Here is a 20,475-nt window from a genome sequence, read left to right on the forward strand (position 1 = left end):
TAGGGGTGGCTGGCCGGGGTGGGGGGGCCGGCTGCTCGGGGATAGGCTGGGCATCGGTCAGCGGGTGGTGAGCAATTGCATTGTGCATCACTTGTTATGTACACGTTATTAGTAGTAGTACTATTATCATTATGAGACAGAGAACAAGATAAAGGATGTTGATTCCATAGGTCTTAGGTAGCACAAATGTATGTTAACGACCCCATTAATAAGGGAGTAATGGACTGTATGCATAGATAATGGAACCAGCAAGAACTGGCTTGACTGCTGAAGTCTGTCAAAGACAGGAAAGGCCAGAAGATTAGCAGCAAGGAAGACTTCTGGCCTTCATCAAAAAGACCACCAGAGTATGCCAGACGACCACCCAAGGACTCCAGTACACATACAAATAGAGACAGAACCTACGCTAATGATTCTTCGGAGACCTGATGAATATGCAAGAGCCTTAAGGGAAATGAAATGAGTATGTATTTGTTCCACTGATATAAACACACTGCCAGTAACCCTTGGTACACAAGTTAGGTGGAGCAATCCCCTCGCACCCGGCATGTGCGCAGCGCTGTATAAACATACCTGCTTTATAACCATTCCGAGGTTATAGAGTCTGATTTCTGCAACTCAGTTATTATTATTATTATTTTCCTTCCCTTTCCTATTAAACTGTCTTTATCTCAACTCACAGGTCTTCATGTCTTTCTGATTCTCTCCCCCCATCCCAGAGAGGGAGGGGGAAGGGTGAGCGAACAGCTGTGTGGTGCTTAGCTGCCGGCGGGGTTAAACCACAACAGTCCTTTTGGCACCCAACCTGAGGCTCGAAGGGTTGAGATAACGACAGGTCTGACAAAAGTGTGTTAAAACAAAACTGGTATAAGTATTAGACCTGCTTAATAGTTGCTAGTCACAATGTTGATTGCTTTGATCTCAGATCTGCTGTGCCTGTTTTCCAAATTGAGTTATATGGCACATTACTTACTGTATGTGTTCCCTGTCGTGCTGTTTATCCCTTCCAGGGGCTGGTTTAAGATTATTATTTTACTGTACGGTGTAACACTGGCTTATGAAATGATAAAAGTGCTGGTCACGACTCTAACCTGGTATTTGTACTCAGCACTGCCATCAACTCCATACTTTGGAAACCATATCTCAGAAACTATTAACAATTACACCTATTACCTTTTTTCTTCAGGGAGCCAATCTATAGAGGGGACAATGTGAGAAACACTGTGGCCAATAACATAGGCTCAGGCAAGAATCTCAGTGAAGTAGAATTTTTATTCATGATTGCAATAGTGGACGTCCCGCAAGCAGGAGCGCACCTACTTGTGGGAAAGGAATTCGCAGGTGGCTTTGCGCTGCTTCACACGTCCCTGAATTAGAGATAATGAGGAAATAAGCGGTAGAAAAAAAACTTGAGCAAGGTTGAGATAAATTAACTTGGCTGCAGTGTTAAAGATGAGCTTTGCGCAGTGGCCAATTGCTGGCTGGCTTGAGGCGTGTGTCTGAGGGTCTCTAACCAATTGCATGACAGATTCAGGTGCGTGGACAGCGCATAGGGTTACGGGAAAAGTATATGCAGTGGAGAAAAAGGGGTAATAAAGGTCTCCTGTTCAAGAGCCATCAGGAGTCCGTGTCTTTCATCCCTTCAAAGGGTGACCCCGATGTGATCGGGAAGAGAGCAACGCTGAGAGAAGCATCTGAAGGGACCCCAGCCAAACTAACAATACCCTTCCAATGTGCCAATATGCACCCAAGGAAGCTTTCTTTAAAACATCTTTGTTTTGGATATTACCCATTTCCTTGATTTCCCATTCCCTTTTATTTATTTATTTATTACTATTCCTTATTCGTTACTGTCCCTTGTTTCAATTTCCACGCAAACCTTTTTATTGCAGGTTTTTACTATCTTTTCCTAATCTTCTTCCCAAAAATCCCAGTTCCCTGGGATTAAACTCTTCTTTCCACATACAAACTTTACTATTTCAGATTCTTAATGAGCCCCGTTCCAATCATAAATCCGCAGGGCTTCGGAAAAACACCAGAAGCACTCAGCCTTCTGTCTTCTAGACAAACAATATCACCTTTTCCACAAAATTTACATTTCAACAAGACCGAATTTCAAGCCGAATGCTAATTTTTCTCATGCACTTTGTTAGTAAGCCCACACAAAACAAGGAATCACTCCTGTGTATCCATCAATATGGGGGTTTAAAAGGTATTGAGGCCTAAATAAATTCGCTCTCCCCCTTCTTACCAAATTCCCAGGGCTCAGGCCCGAACCACCAAAGAAGTGACTCTCCGTTCTACCACTTTGATAATGTCAGCCCCTCTCCCCCGATACTTGGGAAACTGACCAAACACCACCGCAAATATACCCAAACTTCTAAACTGTTACTTAGATAATGCTCCCACCTTCCTCCTTGTCACACTCAAAATATTTAAGAATGAGACCTGGTATTTGTACTCAGCACTGTCGTCGACTCTATACTTTGGAAACCTATCTCAGAAACTAATAACAATTACACCTATTACCTTTCTTCTTCAGGGAGCCAATCTGTGGAGGGGACAGGGGGAGATATTTTTTCCTACTTCTTTACTCTCCCTTTCTCCTTCACCACCCTCTTCTCCTCCGAGCTAGTTACGATAGCTCTCCAAGATGTTGAATATCCTTGGGATACTCAGACCAGCATGTTGTTATTGTTATGTCTCCTGAATGCGCTTCAGGTTTTGTTTAAGGTTAAACAACTACTTCGGAATCTCATCCAGAGACCTGTCCTAAGGCAGGATAGTTATGTGTGGCAGGGATCGTGGGAGGATATAGACAGGCATCTAGAGCAGTGGGCACCTCCAGTGTTCTGGAAATTCACCCCTGAACAACTGCAAAATCCTAAAAATCTGGTAGAATGCTTGAAAAAGGATGTCATCCCTCTGGCAGTTACAAAGAGACAAATCACTGCAACGTGCTGGGGTCTAGCCTATGCCTATTGAGCTGCAATCGATGCCACTATAACCCTAGTGACAGACCCTGTGGCCACTCCAAGTCCTGTGACAGGCCCAACAACCACTCCAACCCCCGCGGCCACTCCAAACCCTACGATGGACACTGCGTCCGTTCAGGCACCTGTGACGGGCCCAGCGTTTGTTCCAACCCCCGTGGCGGGCCCTGTGGTTGGGTCAGAGAAATGAATTGTAGCAGTGCAAGTTGCCCCTGTAGACAAGGTGAAAAAATGGTATAGAGATTCTGGCCGTTTAGAACACAGTCTTCTGCTAGGTCTAGAGAAGACGAGGCCGGGCCATCAGAGGTACAGGAGGATGAAGATGCCGCAAAAACAACAGTAACTACCCGAACCCTATACCAGCGTCAGCTACGAGTTGTACAAAAAGATTTTGGTCGATGCATAGGTGAACAGCTTGTCACCTGGCTGCTCCGGTGCTGGGACACGGGAGCCAATTGTGTGGAATTAGAGGGCAGGGAAGCCAGGCGGCTGGGATCCCTTGCTAGAGACGCAGGCATTGACAAAGCAATTGGAGATGGAGCACGATCTCGCAGCCTCTGGAGGTGTCTCCTGTCAGCTGTGAAGGAAAGGTATCCCTTCAAGGAAGAACTTGTATGTCTACCAGGCAAGTGGACCACTATGGAGAAGGGAATCCAGTACCTGAGGGAATTAGCCATACGGGAGGTGATTTATAGGGACCTAGACAACGAACAAATATCCACAGGTCCAGATGAAGTCCAGTGTACACGACCCATGTGGCGGAAGTTTGTACGGAGTGCACCATCATCATATGCCAGCTCATTGGCAGTAATGGCCTGGAAAGAGGATGAGGAACCCACAGCGGATGAATTGACTAAACAACTCTGGCAGTATGAAGAAAGTCTCTCCTCTTCCCTACAGGCCTGTCTCTCAGCTGTGGAGAAACTTTCTGAAGAGTTCCACCAACTTGAAGAGAGATTATTTTCCTCCCCACCTGTACAAACCAGTGTCTCAGCTATTAGGGGTAAACGTTCATCTATGCAAGGAAGACAATATGGTGGGCACACACCCCGCGCCACCCTGTGGTTTTACCTACGTGACCATGGAGAGGACATGAGAAAATGGGATGGAAAATCTACTGCAACCCTAGGCACGGGTATGTGAGTTGCAAGGAAAAACAATAGGGAAAAAGGGATTCTCTGAAAAGTTTGCTGCTCCAACTTCCAGCAGGCAGTCCTTTAGACACAGAAATGAAGATTCTGACCAGGACTAAAGGGGCCCTGCCTCCAGCCAGGGGGAGGAAAGGGACAATCGAGTTTATTGTACTGTGTGGATTCGATGGCCTGGCACGTCAGACGCACAGAAGTATAAGGCTTTAGTAGACACCGGTGCACAATGTACTCTAATGCCATCAAGCTATAAAGGGCCAGAGCCCATCTGTATTTATGGTGTGACAGGGGGATCCCAGCAGTTAACTGAATTGGAGGCTGAAGTGAGTCTAACCGGTAATGAGTGGCAAAAGCACCGTATTGTGACCGGCCCGGATGCTCCGTGCATCCTTGGCATAGACTATCTTAGAAGAGGATATTTCAAGGACCCAAAAGGGTTCCGCTGGGCTTTTGGCATAGCTGCCTTGGAGACAGAGGACATTAAACAGCTGTGTGGTGCTTAGCTACCAGCCGGGTTAAACCATAACACATATTCAATCACTTTCAGTAACCCATTATCTCAAAAACTCTGAAATGGATAGGCTTTGATTCACATGTTATTAGAAAAACTTAATTAAAATAAAAAGAATGCCTTTACGGCACACTGAAGTTCTTGAAACATCACAAACTGTTTAAACTCTTTGGATTTTTGGGTTTTCCCATAACTTCCATTACAATTACTTAAAAGAAAATAACTTTACCTTGTCCTGTACTGCCTTTCCTATATTTGCCTGTGCTTGTTAAATCTAACTGCTGTTTTGTGCATTTTCATCGACTGGAATATTCTTGCAGTGGAGGAATTGTGTGAATCACTAGCTGGCTCTGGACTCCAGAGGCTTTTGTCTCATTTTTACTGATTTAAAGTACAGCCCACATCACTGGGGCTTGGAGAGTCACAGGAGTGGATGGCTGCGCCTTTGCACGACTCACTGCTCCATCAGGGCCCGATGACTGGTATTTACTGGGGCCTGATGGCTACTGTAAAATTAATTGGTGAGTCAAGGTCTAGATCCCAATTCTTGTCAAGAAAATCTCTTTTGAAAGCAAACGAGCAAAGCCCTGCACTTGTGTCTCAGACACGTTCTTCCTCTCTGCCAGTGTTCGTAAAAAAGCAGGAAACAAGCTTGCTACTTGCCTGTGAGACTGCTTTTTCTTCTGAGCATCGTTTCCATGGCTTTCCACCCTTGTCCTTTTCACTGCAAGTTCTCCTATAGCATTATGCTCTTTTCACCTATCCCCATACTTTTCATTCCTCTACTTCCCTTGTATTTCTTTGTTCTGTTCTGCCTCGTAGGTTTTTCACTGCTGACTGCTTTCCCTTTGAAAATTTTCTTCCTGAGATTGTGCTCAAAGCTGAGACAGTTACCCGAGTGGTATCAGGTTCTTCTCTTTTACCATGTGTCACTTCCAGTCCCTCCTTCGCTTCCATGGCTGTGGGTTCTTTGAGTGCTTTGTGATCAACCCTTTTTTTTTTTTCTTTCCCTACATGCGGCAGTTGCCTGCCCTTCTTCTGCCTGTCTTGTATTTGCCCTCTCCTCTGACATGAGTCTCTTGCTTTCTTTCACTCTTTATCTCTTTATCCCAGTGACTTCAGCCTCCAGTTCAAACTCCAACTACCCAGTGTCTTTTTCTTCTTTGAATGGAATCTCCCCAATTCTTGGATGAAAATATGCCAAAATCTGGTTAGCTGTCAGAGATAAAGGTGGCAGATGAAGTGGATTCAAGATGAATCCACTGCCTTAGAGACAGAGGACATTGAACAGTTGTCTGCCTTGCCCGGTGTCCCGGAGGACTCTTCTGTTGTGGGGTTGCTGAGGGTCGAAGAACAGCAGGTGCCAATCGCCACCACAACTGTGCACCAGCAGCAATATCGCACCAACCGAGAGTCCCTGATTCCCATCCATAAGCTAATTCGTCAACTGGAGAGCCAAGGAGTGATCAGCAAGACTCATTCACCTTTTAATAGTCCCATATGGCCTGGGGAAACGCTAGGTCGACCCCTAGGGTTTTGGAGTCAGGGATACAGAGGATCTGAGGCCCGCTACACTCCAACCGAAAAGGAGATATTGGCAGCATATGAAGGAGTTCGATCTGCTTTGGAAGTGGTCCATACTAAAGCACAGCTCCTCCTGGCACCCCGACTGCCGGTACTAGGCTGCATGTTCAAAAGAGTCCCCTCTACACATCAAGCAACTGATGCTACATGGAGCAAGTGGGTTGCACTGATGACTCAGCGGGCTCGGATAGGAAACCCCAATCTCCCAGGAAGTTATTATGGACTGACCAGAAGGCAAATACTTTGGGATATCATCAGAGGAGGAGGTGGTCCGTGCTGAAGAAGCCCCACTGTACAACAAGCTACCAGAAAATGAGAAGAAATATGCCTTGTTCACTGATGGGTCCTGTCGTATTGTGGGAAAGCATCGGAGATGGAAGGCTGCTGTATGGAGTCCTACACGACGAGTTGCAGAAGCTGCTGAGGGAGAAGGTGAATCGAGTCAGTTTACAAAGTGAAAGCCATCCAGCTGGCTTTAGATATTGCTGAACGAGAAAAGTGGCCAGTTCTCTATCTCTATACTGATTCATGGATGGTAGCAAATGCCCTGTGGGGGTGGTTACAGCAGTGGAAGCAGAACAACTGGCAGCGCAGGGGCAAACCCATCTGGGCTGCTGCATTGTGGCAAGATACGGCTGCCCAGGTAGAGAACCTGGTTGTAAAGGTACGCCATGTAGATGCTCACGTGCCCAAGAATCGGGCTACTGAAGAACATCAAAACAACCAGCAGGTGGATCAGGCTGCTAAGATTGAAGTGGCCCAGGTGGACCTGGACTGGCAACATAAAGGTGAATTATTTATAGCCCGATGGGCCCATGACACCTCAGGCCATCAAGGTAGAGATGCAACATACAGATGGGCTCGTGATCGAGGGGTGGACCTGACCATGGACACTATAGCACAGGTTATTCATGATTGTGAAACGTGCTGCAATCAAGCAAGCCAAACGGTCAAAGCCTCTTTGGTATGGAGGACGATGGCTGAAATATAAATATATGGAGCGGCCTGGCAGATTGCTTACATCACACTCCCTCAAACCCGCAACGGCAAGCGCCACGTACTTACAATGGTGGAAGCAACCACCGGATGGCTGGAAACATATCCTGTGCCCCATGTCACCGCCCGGAACACTATCCTGGGCCTTGAAAAGCAAGTCCTATAGCGACATGGCACCCCAGAGAGAATTGAGTCAGACAACGGGACTCATTTCCGAAACAACCTTATAGACACTTGGGCCAAAGAACATGGTATTGAGTGGGTGTATCACATCCCCTATCATGCACCAGCCTCCGGGAAAGTTGAGTGATACAATGGACTGTTAAAGACTACACTGAAAGCAATGGGTGCTGGGACATTCAAACATCGGGATACACATTTGGGAAAGGCCACCTGGTTAGTCAATACTAGGGGATCTGCCAACCGAGCTGGACCTGCCCAATCAAACCTGTTACGCACTGTAGAAGGGGATAAAGTTCCTGTAGTGCACGTAAGAAACATGCTGGGTAAAACAGTCTGGGCTACTCCTGCCTCAGGAAAAGGCAAACCCATTCGTGGGATTGCTTTTGCTCAGGGACCTGGATGCACTCGGTGGGTGATGCAAAAGAATGGGGAGGTCTGGTGTGTACCTCAAGGGGATTTAATACTGGGTGAGAATAGCCCATGAGTTGAATTGTAGTATGTTAATTATTATATAATACTGTATGTCATCACTACCATGATTGCTATGTATCAATGTCCTGTTAATGGTATCACAGTAAGAGCCACACAGATAATGATGAATGAATTTTGATAGAATTGGACAGGCACAGAGATGTGATGTAATGACAATAGGCTTCAACATGTGACGATCCAACACCACACACCATCGCTTCTGCCCTGGAAGACTGCTGAGACAGATGGAGCCCAAAGCCAGTCATGGCCTATGCAAATTCTGTGGACATTCTATATACCATAGATGAAAATGGTGATTAATTGGAATGTATTGGAAAGGGTGTAACCTGAGCATGACATAAGTGGTATGGAATAAGGGGTGAATATCTGTCCTGGTTTCAGTTAGGATAGAGTTAATTTTCCTCCTAGTAGATGGTAGGGTGCTATGTTTTGGATTAGGATGAGAAGAGCGCTGATAACATGCCGATGTTTTAATTGTTGCAGAGCAGTGTTTACACCAGGCCAAGGACTTCTCGGCTTCTCGCTCTGTCCTGCCAGCGAGCAGGCTGGGGGTGCAGCAGGAGCTGGGAGGGGACAGACCCAGGACAGCTGACCCAAACTGGCCAAAGGGGTATTCCATACCATCTGACGTCATGCTAAACAATATATAGGGGTGGCTGGCCGGGGTGGTGGGCCGGCTGCTCATCGGTCAGCGGGTGGTGAGCAATTGCATTGTGCATCACTTGTTTCGTACACAGTAGTAGTAGTACTGTCATCATCATTTTTTTTTTTTCTCTGTCTTAATAAACTGTCTCTATCTCAAGCCACAGGCTTCACTTTCCCGTTTCTCTCCCCCATCCCAGAGAGGGTGGGGGGAGGGTGAGCAAATGGCTGTGTCGTGCTTAGCTGGCAGCCGGGTTAAACGACAACAGGATCAGGACTCCACACTCGCTTCGTACAAAAGTACATCTCAATCACACATCACACAGAGTCTCACCCGACCCCCAAGGCAATACTTAATATTTCTTACCTTGGTCTGTGCACAGAGTTACCAGATCAGTTCTCAAACCAGAAGTGCCTACCTTCTTCCGTTCCCCACTACTTCACAGATCCTGCCTCTTTAATCAGTCTCGGGCCCTCTGTCAGCTCTCCACAAAACCACCACCGTAGATGCACAGAACCCCTGAAATCAGCAGGGCATGCCTTCCTGCTGCTGCAGCAGGTCTCCCCGGTAGGTGACTGGATCCGGGACGAGCCCCCAAATTGTGAGAAACACGCTGTAGCCAATAACATAAGGTCAGGCAAGGATCTCAGTGAAGTAGCATTTTTAGTCGCGATTGCAATGGCAGGTGTCCCACAAGCAGAAACACGCCTACTAGTCACATAGTATAGTTTATATACTTCATTTCTCAAAGAAGCGATTGTCCCCCTGTACACAGCTCTGGTGAGGCCGCACCTCGAGTACTGTGTTCAGTTTTGGGCCCCTCACTACAAGAAGGACATGGAGGTGCTCGAGAGAGTCCAGAGAAGGGCAACGTAGCTGGTCAGGGGTCTGGAGAACAAGGCTTACGAGGAGCAGCTGAGGGAGCTGGGATTGTTCAGCCTGGAGAAGAGGAGGCTCAGGGGCGACCTTATCGCTCTCTATAGGTACCTTAAAGGAGGCTGTAGAGAGGTGGGGGTTGGTCTATTCTCCCACGTGCCTGGTGACAGGACGAGGGGGAATGGGCTAAAGTTGCGCCAGGGGAGGTTTAGGTTGGATGTTAGGAAGAACTTCTTTACTGAAAGGGTTGTTAGGCATTGGAATGGGCTGCCCAGGGAAGTGGTTGAGTCACCATCCCTGGAGGTCTTTAAGAGACGTTTAGATATAGAGCTTAGTGATATGGTTTAGTGGAGGACTCGTTAGTGTTAGGTCAGAGGTTGGACTAGGTGATCTTGGAGGTCTCTTCCAACCTAGATCATTCTGTGACTGGGACCCTCCCCTGTTTCCCCATTGACTGGGTAGTCCAGGTTCATAACCTATCCAATGCTTCACAGATAATACATGGCTTTCAGTTGCCAGCCTGTTATTTTACAAATTTCTTTTGACTTTTATACTCTTTGAGGTGGTAATGTTTCTTCCCTTATCTGACTTGACTCAGACACCGTTATTTTCACCTAACTGCACTAAGGAGTCCAGTTGCCTGCATTTTACAAGGTTGTCTGGTAAGCTTTGTTATCACTGCAAGCATATCTCAATACCACATTCCTTCCCTCTAAACAATGTAACTCTGTGCAAAAACAACATTTCTGTTCCCACAGAGGTATGGAAGAATCCCTAGTGGAGACTGTGGATGGAGGTAGAATTCTTCATCAAGTTCGCAGTGCCGCTGTTTAAACACCTTTCTTCGCTCATGAATCTATCTCCCAACACGACTGACAGAAGAAATACGTTTAATAGTTTGTGCAAAGTAGTAGAAAAGAAGCAGCAGCCTGCAGAGCCAGGGCTCCTGCACCCTTTGGCAGAAGCAGCCGCATCCCTCAGCACAGCCTGTGCTAGAATAACTGTTCAAGCTCTTCCGTGGCCTGGGGGAAAAATGGAGATTGCTCCTGTACCTCTGCACCAAAGGCCTGATACAGAATGGGGGACAACAACCATTACATAACCAAAGTATTCAGGTAGATCATTCTTACGACTCTGGCTATAAATGACACTGCAGCACATCAAGTCAGATTGTATAACTAAAGGAAGTGCCATCTGAAATAGAAATATTTCCGAACTCGTAGTACTGACTCATTACAAGTCTCATGTACTGTAGGCATTTACAAAACATATAGCTCAGTAACCCCTGGGCTACATTACCATGAATATACATAGGGATGATATTTTCATTTTAGAAGCTTTTTCCTTATAGAAAGATGAGTTTCTCATCTAGCTGCACTTGAGACCTAACGTTACATTAACATACCATTTCTAAGCCCTATAGGTATAACCTTTCTTTTTGCTTGGTAGTAACTCTTGCTTTTCTAATGTCAGGTTTTTCCTTATTTTAGAGATGCACCAGACAAAAAAAAGATCTTAAAGCACGGCACAACTTCCCTAACAGGAGATAGTCAATATTTCCAAAAACTAAGAACACAGATTTTATAAGCATGCTGAACACACATACTGTCTGCTGACTAAAAATTATAGTTTGCTTTTGAAAAACTAAGTACCCAGTAGATAGAAAATAAAAACAGGAAAAAAAAGACTAATTTTCAAGAACAGGTGTATGGAAATGCAACTTCTGTATCTTTGAGTTTTCTGGAAATTTTACACCTCCAGTATCAGTACGGATTCAGCATCTCAGCTAAAGAGCCATCAGCATCACTGCAGGATGTGGCTAATTGAAATCCTTCAAACAGCTTTAGCAGTCACAACTCGAGCTGCCAACCCAAGGCTCCACAGCATGGCAAACCTCTGCAAGGAGCCAACCTGCCCACAATGCTTCAGAAGTAGATATAAGAACCATTAGCCCAATTTCTCTGCAAAGAGTTCCATTTTTCAAGCAGGTGGAGAACTGGGAAATTAAAATATTGTGTTCCAGCTGCCACCTACAGAAATCAAGACAAAGTCTCCGCAGTTTATGGAAAAGCTCCTCTGAAGCTGCTGCATTTTGGCAGGTGCTTTTTCCTCAGGAAAAGTGGTACCGATGCCATATGGGCAAATGCACTTCTATTCTACTTGCATTTTCGTGCTAAGAACAGCAACTGCCTGCATTAGCATATAGGAATGATGTGCGATCCAATACTGTCACCTGTCAGTTTGTCACCATACACCAGCCGTGCTCAGGAGGGCTTCCACATACCGCCAAAATTCAAGATACAACCCCACCACACTGTGCTCGGTATATTCCATTCTAACAAAAATAGGAAGGATTTTGCAGGAGTTTAGCCAACACAAACTTGTAAGTCATGGGAAGAGCATGTAGTGAGGTTCCTGTGCTGAACTTTTGTTAGAATAGGTCCACATATAACTACAGGCTGCCCCATTCCTATTCCAGACTAATGCTCTTCCCCTTGGGCATCCTCACTGGGCAAACGTCCCTCTACTTCTCCCTCTGTTTAATACCTATCTCTGCAACAAGAATGATGTGTTATGAACCCTTCCAGGCAAAAAAGAAAAAAGCAGAGAAAAACCCACATCAATCGTCACAATAATGCAACAAAAGGCTTGCAGTATTTCTCTAGTTACAAGTTAACACATCAAATCCCAACCACATCAGCAAAGACAGCTACCCACAGAGCATAAGCATCCCAGAAATAGCGTGTTTCAGGCCTCATCACATCATACGTCCCAGCAACATTAGAACTTTGCTTTCTCTGAAACTAACCTGCTGCCCAGCAGCTGCTGAAAAGATCCCTTTTTGTGAGCACAGAAGGCTTGTGACCAGGCAGAGATCAAAGAGAAATTAAGCAGAACAGAGTTTCCACAGTTGAGTTTGCATCGCATTGATAGGGAAGACATGATAATAAGCGTTAGGAGTAAACAAGACCCCAGGTAAATTAGTATATTAATTAATTTGAAAGGGCAGGTATTTTGGGGATGGAAGTCAAGAGCCACCAGCATCCAAGACAGGAAATCAGAATCAAAACCATTCCAATATTATAGAAAGATGTCACATGTGTGTTCCAGAAGGAATGTGTACTGAATTGTGCCACAATATCAAGACGTGCAGAATAATACATCTTGCAGAGATGTGAAACACTGGGCCTTGACTTGTCAGTGTTGATCCAGGGTCTGTAGGCCATCCCATCCATTTCTCTGCAGCAAATCCCTCTCATTAAGTCCTGCACTGAACCTTCTCTTGGGTCAGCATTAGTACACAGCAGTTCTCATAATCCATGTTTGCAGAGGTCAAGCAGAATCAAGACAGCTTGTCTGACTCAGTGTTGCTTATCCAAACAGGCTGAATAGAGGAGGAAATGACTGGCCACCCTCCTAGCTCCACATCATTGCAATTGATGAGAAGGGTAGGGAAATCACAACAGAGCTGGCCAGCCCAACAAACACTTATCTGCTCTGCGACACAACCCCTGACCAACCCTATTATTAGCTGGGAGCAACTTGCAGCAACCAGAGATCCCAGCAGGCTTTGTCAGAGCAAGCGATGCTCCACACAGCTCCAGTTAGGGGCAGCCCTTAGCCTTGTACTAAGACACCAACATAACCCTTAGCCAGACATGAGACAAGGTTCCCCCTCCAGACACATTTGAACTTTAAGGATTTGGACAAAAAGTCATAGTTGGGCCAAGTACTCTGCCCCTGCTCAGTGATTACAATACTATTAGTATCATGATGCACACTCTGTGGGCACCAGACATTTGTGCAGAACCACCACAAAGGCTGAGGTTGGCAGGAACCTCTGGAGGTCACCTGCTCCAAGCCCCAGCTCAAGCAGTGCCACCCCAAGACAGCTGCCCAGGAGGCTTTTGACATCTCCCAAGAGGGAGACTTGTGCTTCTGCTTGGCAAAAATACATACAAGTAGGGCATGGAACAAGTCCCCATCAGCTTGTATAGACATTTTTTCCCCCCAACACAAGAGTTAGAAGCTACAGAAATGAAGAACAACAAGAACAACCTAAAATATTTTCACCATTTGTCACCCCTGACAGACAACTGAACAATAATGCCAGTATTGGTGGCAGGTTTGGATACTTAGAGGATCAGAAAGGCTTCAGACTACATTCTGAGAATGGCTTTCCTTAAGCATTTACCAGCTGTACCTGTCTCTTAAATTTGAGGAGTTCTGGCTCTCAGGTCACACCTGGAAAACAAGATTCTACCTCAGCCCTTTGGATGGGGAAAACACTGCCAGGCTCCTTCAGCCTTCAACATTGCACAGACCACTGTCTCTGGGACCATGTGGAATTTGAAGCCTTTCCACTGAGGGAAAAAAAAAAACACAGTCCTGAGATGCACCAGTTATTTTGTACTTAAAAACATGGAATGGGGTAAGAAGGGAGGGGAGGAAGAAGAACAGGACAAGCAGTAGCTGCTGTAGAACAACACAGCAGCATGGGGCAGAATTGCGCCAGCCAAGCAGACTGCTACAAACCCCAGCCAACTTCTGAACTGCAAGGAGCCTTGCAAGCACCAGTGCCTGCATGCCAGGTGCTGACCAGGACCTACAAGCAGGTGGTGCCACAGGAAATGCTGTACCAGACTCGTTCTGCCCCATTCCTGAGACTGACGCCAGCATTCCCAAGCACGTGGAAGAATCCCCCACCATCCACTCACTGCATCAGTCCCTTGCATGCACACATTTTTACTATGAACTCTATTAGTTTAAAAAAAAAAAAAATCAACAGAAACCCTGAAGCATAGGGGGAAAAAAAAACTCCTTTAGCTGTGTTCAGAATATTTTGCTTTTTAAATGTGAAATTCCTCTGTGAAACTTTCATAATTTTGGCAGCTGAGGAGGGGAAGGAAACCTTCTTAAGCTTACTACCATTACTGCATGATATAACATCCTACCCTGAGACAGCAGGGCTGGACCAAGTCACCTCTTCAGGTTCTGCCCACTCTATGCCTCCAAAAATGTGCACGTAAATACCATTTCCATCCCTCTACTATTATGGGATTTTATTGGGCATAAGAAATCCCAACCGCTTTGGGAAGTATTTAAGAGTTCTGTTTTTTTGGTCTGCCAACGACTCTTCTAAACTCACTCATCTCAATACTACCCCTGCTGCCTTCACCAGTGGGTATAACAGGGCCAGCCTCACCATGCTCAACAAAAATGCATGCAACAAGTCCCCAACAGCTTGTAGGGACAGTTTTCTTCCCATCACAAAGGTTACAGACTAAAAAAAACAAACCATAAAAAAAGATCAGCCTGAAACTATTCCCGTAATTCATCACCGGGAGGTAATCAGTTTGGAGACCAGCATAGGAAAGCCTTTCTGTTCGCAAGCCAGTTACTGCGTTCTCAATTTTTATTTAGCTGATAAACATTAGTTGCCACAAGAAACCAAGGTGCACACACCAACTCTAGACAGCCAACAGCTCAATACACCAGGAGCCTCGGAAGCACCTTCAGGGCTAACATGAACCTGCCACTAACAGTCTCACTCCCACTGCCAGGAGATCTGTACAGGCATTTCAGTCAAGTCCATCACACCTCTCCAAGAAGCTCACCCCACACAACCAGGTGCTGGGATGGAACCTGCTTCCTCCAGGTGCCAAGAGGAGGTGGTGCGTTGAAGCCACCTGCCTTGACCATGATGCCAACAGGTCATGAGCTTTGGAGGGGACCATAAGGAGGCAGAAAAGAAGGGGAGGAAAATGGGGAACGAGGAAGGAAGGCAAGGAAGGAGGAGAGAAAGACACAGGACCTTTACCGGGCAGGATGCAGGGCCAGACGCGCCCCAATGCTTGCATGCTGCTGGGGCACAGCACCAGGAGCAAACCCTTAGCCCCAGAGTAAGGTGGCCACACACACGTAGGAAGCCGTTGGCTACCAGGCAGCCAACCGGCAGCCCCTGGGGATAGCCATGCCTCCTTCCTTCCCACCCACTAGATCTAGGCGAGCCTCAACCGGGATGCGGGGGGCCACATTTTCTGGTGGCCACCGCCCCCCACACCCTCCGCCATGACACAGCAGGAGACTGCCGCTATGTAACAGCCCCGAGGAGAGCCTCCACCCCCGCTTTCCCCTCCCTAATCCTAATCCCGTTCCCCCAGGCAAGGCACCAGCCAAGCGGGCCCTCCCGCTCCGCCACGACCCCGCCCGCCGCTCACCAGCGGCTGCATTTCTGCGCGCACGGCGGGCACCTGGAACCGGTCTATCTCCTCCATCATGGTGACGGCAGGAAGGGAGGACAGGAGGACAAGCTCTCGGATCCTCGCTCACGCACCCACCACCACCCGCCGCAACCTCATCGCCGCCGCCGTGACTCAGCCGCGTCGCTTCCGGGCCTAAAGACGCCACCACCTCCCCTTTCATTTGCATATTCATGAGAACGGGAGTGCAGTGGGCGGAGCCAGAGCGCGGAATAGCTCGGAAGGGAGAGAGAGTTCGGTAGCAGCGCTATCGGCGCATTGCTACGGCTACTGGAGTCAACTTCTGGTGGAGGGGAGGCCGGGGCGGTGGGCCGCCATGCCGGCTAAAGCGGGTGACAAGCAGCGGCAGGTACGGGGCAGGGCGGCGACGCGGTGACGTCACCCCCGCATCCCTGACGCCCCGTGTCCCCATTCCCCTGTGTCCCCAATCAGCAGCGCCCCCGCTGTGTCTCTGTCACTGTCACCTCACAGCGTCACAGAAAACGAAAACAAACAAACAAACAAACTGCTGCACAACAGCAGCTGGGAGAGTGATGAGTGAGAAACCTCCCCGCAGACACCAAGGTCAGTGCGGAAGGAGGGGGAGGAGGCGCTCCTGCTGGAGACGAAGCCCCCCCCGCGGCCCATAGAGAGGCCCTTGGTGGAGGCTGTGTCGTCATGTCCCCCCCGTCCCCCATTGGGAAACTGACCAAACACCACAGCAAATATACCAAAACTAATATAAAACAAATATACCAAAAAATATTATTTTTCCAGCAAAAAAATTCCCACCTCCACAGAGATTTGACTCCTCTTATTTACAGAATCAATTTTCCAATTTCCCTCCAAAAGCCTGTATTTTGGACAATTTAATTCACCCCCTACTTCCAAATTGACCCAACACTGCGTCCCACAATTTGGACATTCAGTTATTTGGACTGGTCCTTCTGTTGGATACTCAGTCCTTTTTAGCATTTCAGAATAACAGGTTTGCTTACAGAATTATTACCAGAACTCCGTGCACCTTGGTTTATACAGGATCATACCAAAAGCAAGTAAGCAGATTATTAAAAAGACCAATATTCCGTCATTAGGACACACTAATTCAGTATAGGACAGTCCATTTGCCCAATCACCAGTCTCATCTGTCATATTCATGTATCTTTTCTTCTGATGCTAACTTTCAGAGGGGCATCTGTTGAAACTGTCTCCCAAGTATCAGGGCTGGAGGATGCTTTTACCCGTGTGAAGTGAGTCCACCCCTTTTCTGCAGTTCTTACGGCTGTTTCAGTGGTGAGGAGTATCTGGAATGATCCTTCCTGTGATAAATTAGCGGGTGTTTGTTCATTGTCTTTAAAAGGAATTCAGAGAATCTGCTGAGAAGATAAGGTTTTGCAATTTACGACCTTGTTAAGGGGAAGACTAAGCAAATAGATAGTGGGGAGGGGGTGCTGGATAAACGTCCTTGGTAAACAAAGACTCTGTGAAATACTGTTTGCTTCTTTACTACCCTTGAACACGAGCACAAGGCATGATCATTGAAAGAAACAGAACGAACTGCTCAGCTTCAGAAGATTCAACAAGTCCTGACAAGCCGAAACTTGGATGCTGACAAGCCGAAACTTGGATGCTATAAAACGGCGACACTGAAATGGGAAAGTTGCGTGCTGTGATGGAGCGGAGACTCCCCAGCCGCCCAGCGCTGTTTTGCTTGTACCTGCTTACTTAATTAATAAATTATCTTCGATAGACCAGAAAACTGCGTGGTCTCGCTTATAACAAATTTGGTGCCGTGACTCGGATAAAGGCAAATTGACTGAGGACCCTTTCGGGGGAGGCGCCCCGCCGATTTCGGCGGCCCCTGGAACGGAAAGCCTCACTCGAGCCCTTCACCGACGAACCCTAAAATTAGGCAGAAGCAAATAAAACCGGTAACCCCAAGCAATCTTTGTGCACGAAGACCGAACGAAGACCCACGGGGTGGGTAAGTATAGGCCGGTGATCCGTTCGGTTGGGGTTGGTGATCCCGGAGTGCGTCTGTGTGAGACGTCCAATTGCGGACGAAGTGAGTGCGGACCCCTCAGTAGTGCGGTTCCCACATCCCGCGAGGGACTGGGCCACGACCAGGGGGAAGCGGCTCTGTGTGTGTGTGAAGGCACTCCGGAAGATGGGACAGAAGAAGAGTAAGCCTTCTGGTCCCATGGGTGGGGTAATGCCTAGTGCTAGGTTGCCCCCTATTCCCCCAGATAGTCCACTGGGGTTAATGATTAAGAATTGGAGTGATTCCCCTTTTAGGCGGGGAAAGGATAAAGTAAAAATGATTCATTATTGTGTTGAAGTTTGGGAAGGTAGGCAAATTATTGGCCCATATCTAGGTCGTTTGAAGACTGGGTTTGTCAAGCCTTAAATGTTTATGTAAATGCAAAGGAACCTTTTTGTTTAGAGGAGAGCAAATATGTGAGCCTTTGGATTGGCTCAGAGAATCGAGTTAATCTGTACCCTCTGTACCCTTTAAAAGAAAAAGGAGGGGCAAAATTACAAATTGTGGAGCAAGAGATAAAGTACCTGGGTCACCAGTTAAGTAAGGGGACTAAGTTGTTAGACCCGGGCAGAATCAGTGGAATATTGGTTTTAGCGTCCCCGCGAACTAAAAGGCAGGTACGGCAACTGTTAGGGTTGACCGGATACTGTAGACAATGGGTAGAAGATTACAGTGGAAAGGTTAAATTTTTATATAACAAGCTGAATAAGGATGGATTACTCAAATGGACAAAAGAAGATGAGGAACGACTGAACAAGTTAAAGGAGGAACTAGTACGCCCCCCAGTGTTAAGCTTACCAGATTTAAGGAGGCTGTTTTTTTTTTTTTTTTTTTGTGAACAGCGCAGAAGGCACGGCATATGGAGTGCTGGCCCAAGAATGGGCAGGGAGTAAAAAACCTGTGGCCTATTTGTCTAAATTATTGGATCCGGTTAGCCGGGGTTGGCCAAACTGTTTGCAGGTAGTGGTAGCTGCTGCCTTGTTAGTGGAAGAAGCACAGAAGATCACTTTTGGGGGGGAAATCAAGGTAATATCTCTACACAATATATGCGGGGTACTGCAACAGAAGGCAGAGAAATGGATCACTGACGCCACATTATTAAAATATGAAGGAATTTTGATTTCCTCTCCAAAATTAACATTAGAAACAACCTCCCTACAGAACCCTGCTCAATTTCTTTATGGGGAACCAAATGAGTCCTTAGGACATGATTGCCTCCGAAATATAGAAGAGCAAACGAAATTGAGACCTGATCTAGAGGAGGTGGAATTACCCATCGGTGAACAGATATATGTGGATGGTTCCTCGAGAGTAGTCGAGGGAAAGCAAAAATCAGGATACGCGTTAGTAAACGGGAAAACATTTGAGATAGTGGAATCTGGACCTTTGAGCCCTAGCTGGTCCGCCCAAGCTTGCGAGCTATATGCCATATTGCGGGCCCTAAAATTGTTGAAAAATAAAAGCGGTACAATATATACAGATTCAAAATATGCTTATGGGGTAGTACATACATTTGGTAAAATATGGGAAGAAAGGGGGCTCATCAATTCACAAGGAAAGGGTTTAATACATCAGGAATTGATTACCCAGGTTTTACAAGCTATCAGAGAGCCCAAAGAAATTGCCGTAGTACATATAAAAGGGCATCAAAAAGGACTCACCCCTCAGGTTAGGGGTAATAATCTAGCAGATCAGGAGGCAAAAAGGGCAGCATTAATGAGTATAAGAATTATAAGAACGAGGGAAGATTGCCCAGACTGTGGGAAATACTTAATACTTATACTTAATGCTTAATATATAATAATTAATATAATAATTAATAATATAATAATATATAAATAATATATAATAATGCTTAATATAATACTTAATACTGTGGGAAAGACTTAAAGGAATTTCCATGTTATGATTGCTGGAGTGAATGGGGAGTTGATGGGATTGAATGCAGTTGTTCTGAGGAAGAAAGCCCGCCTTATAAAAAACTGCTACAAGTGCGGGCCGGCTAACTCCCTGTGGTCGAATGGACCCATTCCCCTCCCCTTACTCTGTTTCACTATTACAGAAGAAGACAAGATGACACAAATGGGGGTTCGAAAAAAAAAAAATGATAAAGGGAAATGGGTACTGCCTGATGGACGGGAAGTGTTACCAAAATCAGTAGCTATGAGGGTGCTACGGAGATTTCATGAACAGATGCACTGGGGAACCCAGGCATTGGTGGATCAATTTGCCACAAATTATATGTGTATAGGGATTTATAATATAGCAAAGAGGATCATAAATAATTGTATAACTTGTCGGAGGGTAAATGCTCAACATATGAGAAAAAGGGTCCCGGGAGGACGAGAATTGACATATCGACCTTTTGCAAAGATTCAATTAGATTTTACTGAACTTCCAACCTTATCTTCTCAGCAACCTTATCTTCTTATCTTCTCAACTAACTGGTTAGTTATTGTAGACCACCTCACAAACTTTGTTGAAGCATTCCCTACGGCAAGGGCCACAGCTCAAACCGTGGTAAAGATATTATTAGAAAGCATCATACCCAGATACGGGATAATAGAAGCAACTGACTCTGATCAAGGCCCACACTTTGTGTCAAAGGTATCCCGAGACACGATGAAGGCTCTGGGAATTAAATGGGAATATCACACTCCCTGGCATCCTCAGAGTTCGGGAAAGGTAGAACGAATGAATGGTGAAATTAAAAAGCAACTAACAAAGCTTATGATAGAGACAAAAACCTCCTGGGTGAAATGTTTA

General features: G+C 46.4%; 1 protein-coding gene and 1 long non-coding RNA gene across 7 annotated transcripts in view; one reads left to right on the forward strand and one right to left on the reverse strand.

The window, feature by feature from the left end:
• The window catches only part of LOC125181524 (protein FAM219A), a 157,351-nt gene extending 141,304 nt beyond the window's left edge, over window positions 1-16,047 (reverse strand). For 2 of the 6 annotated variants that reach the window (XM_066986967.1, XM_066986966.1), the window contains exon 1: window positions 15,648-16,047. In XM_066986967.1, coding sequence (XP_066843068.1) covers window positions 15,648-15,864 — 217 coding nt within the window. In that variant the 5' untranslated portion in view covers window positions 15,865-16,047. The remainder of the gene's footprint in view (window positions 1-15,647) is intronic. The other 4 variants (XM_066986971.1, XM_066986970.1, XM_066986969.1 and 1 more) reach the window with 4 other exon arrangements.
• LOC136788430 (uncharacterized) overlaps window positions 1-20,475 on the forward strand; it is a 102,220-nt gene that overhangs the window by 61,462 nt on the left and 20,283 nt on the right. The gene's annotated exons all lie outside the window — the stretch shown is intronic.

Source organism: Anser cygnoides, chromosome 36, assembly GCF_040182565.1.
Source record: "Anser cygnoides isolate HZ-2024a breed goose chromosome 36, Taihu_goose_T2T_genome, whole genome shotgun sequence".
In the NCBI taxonomy this organism is placed as follows: Eukaryota; Metazoa; Chordata; class Aves; order Anseriformes; family Anatidae; genus Anser; species Anser cygnoides.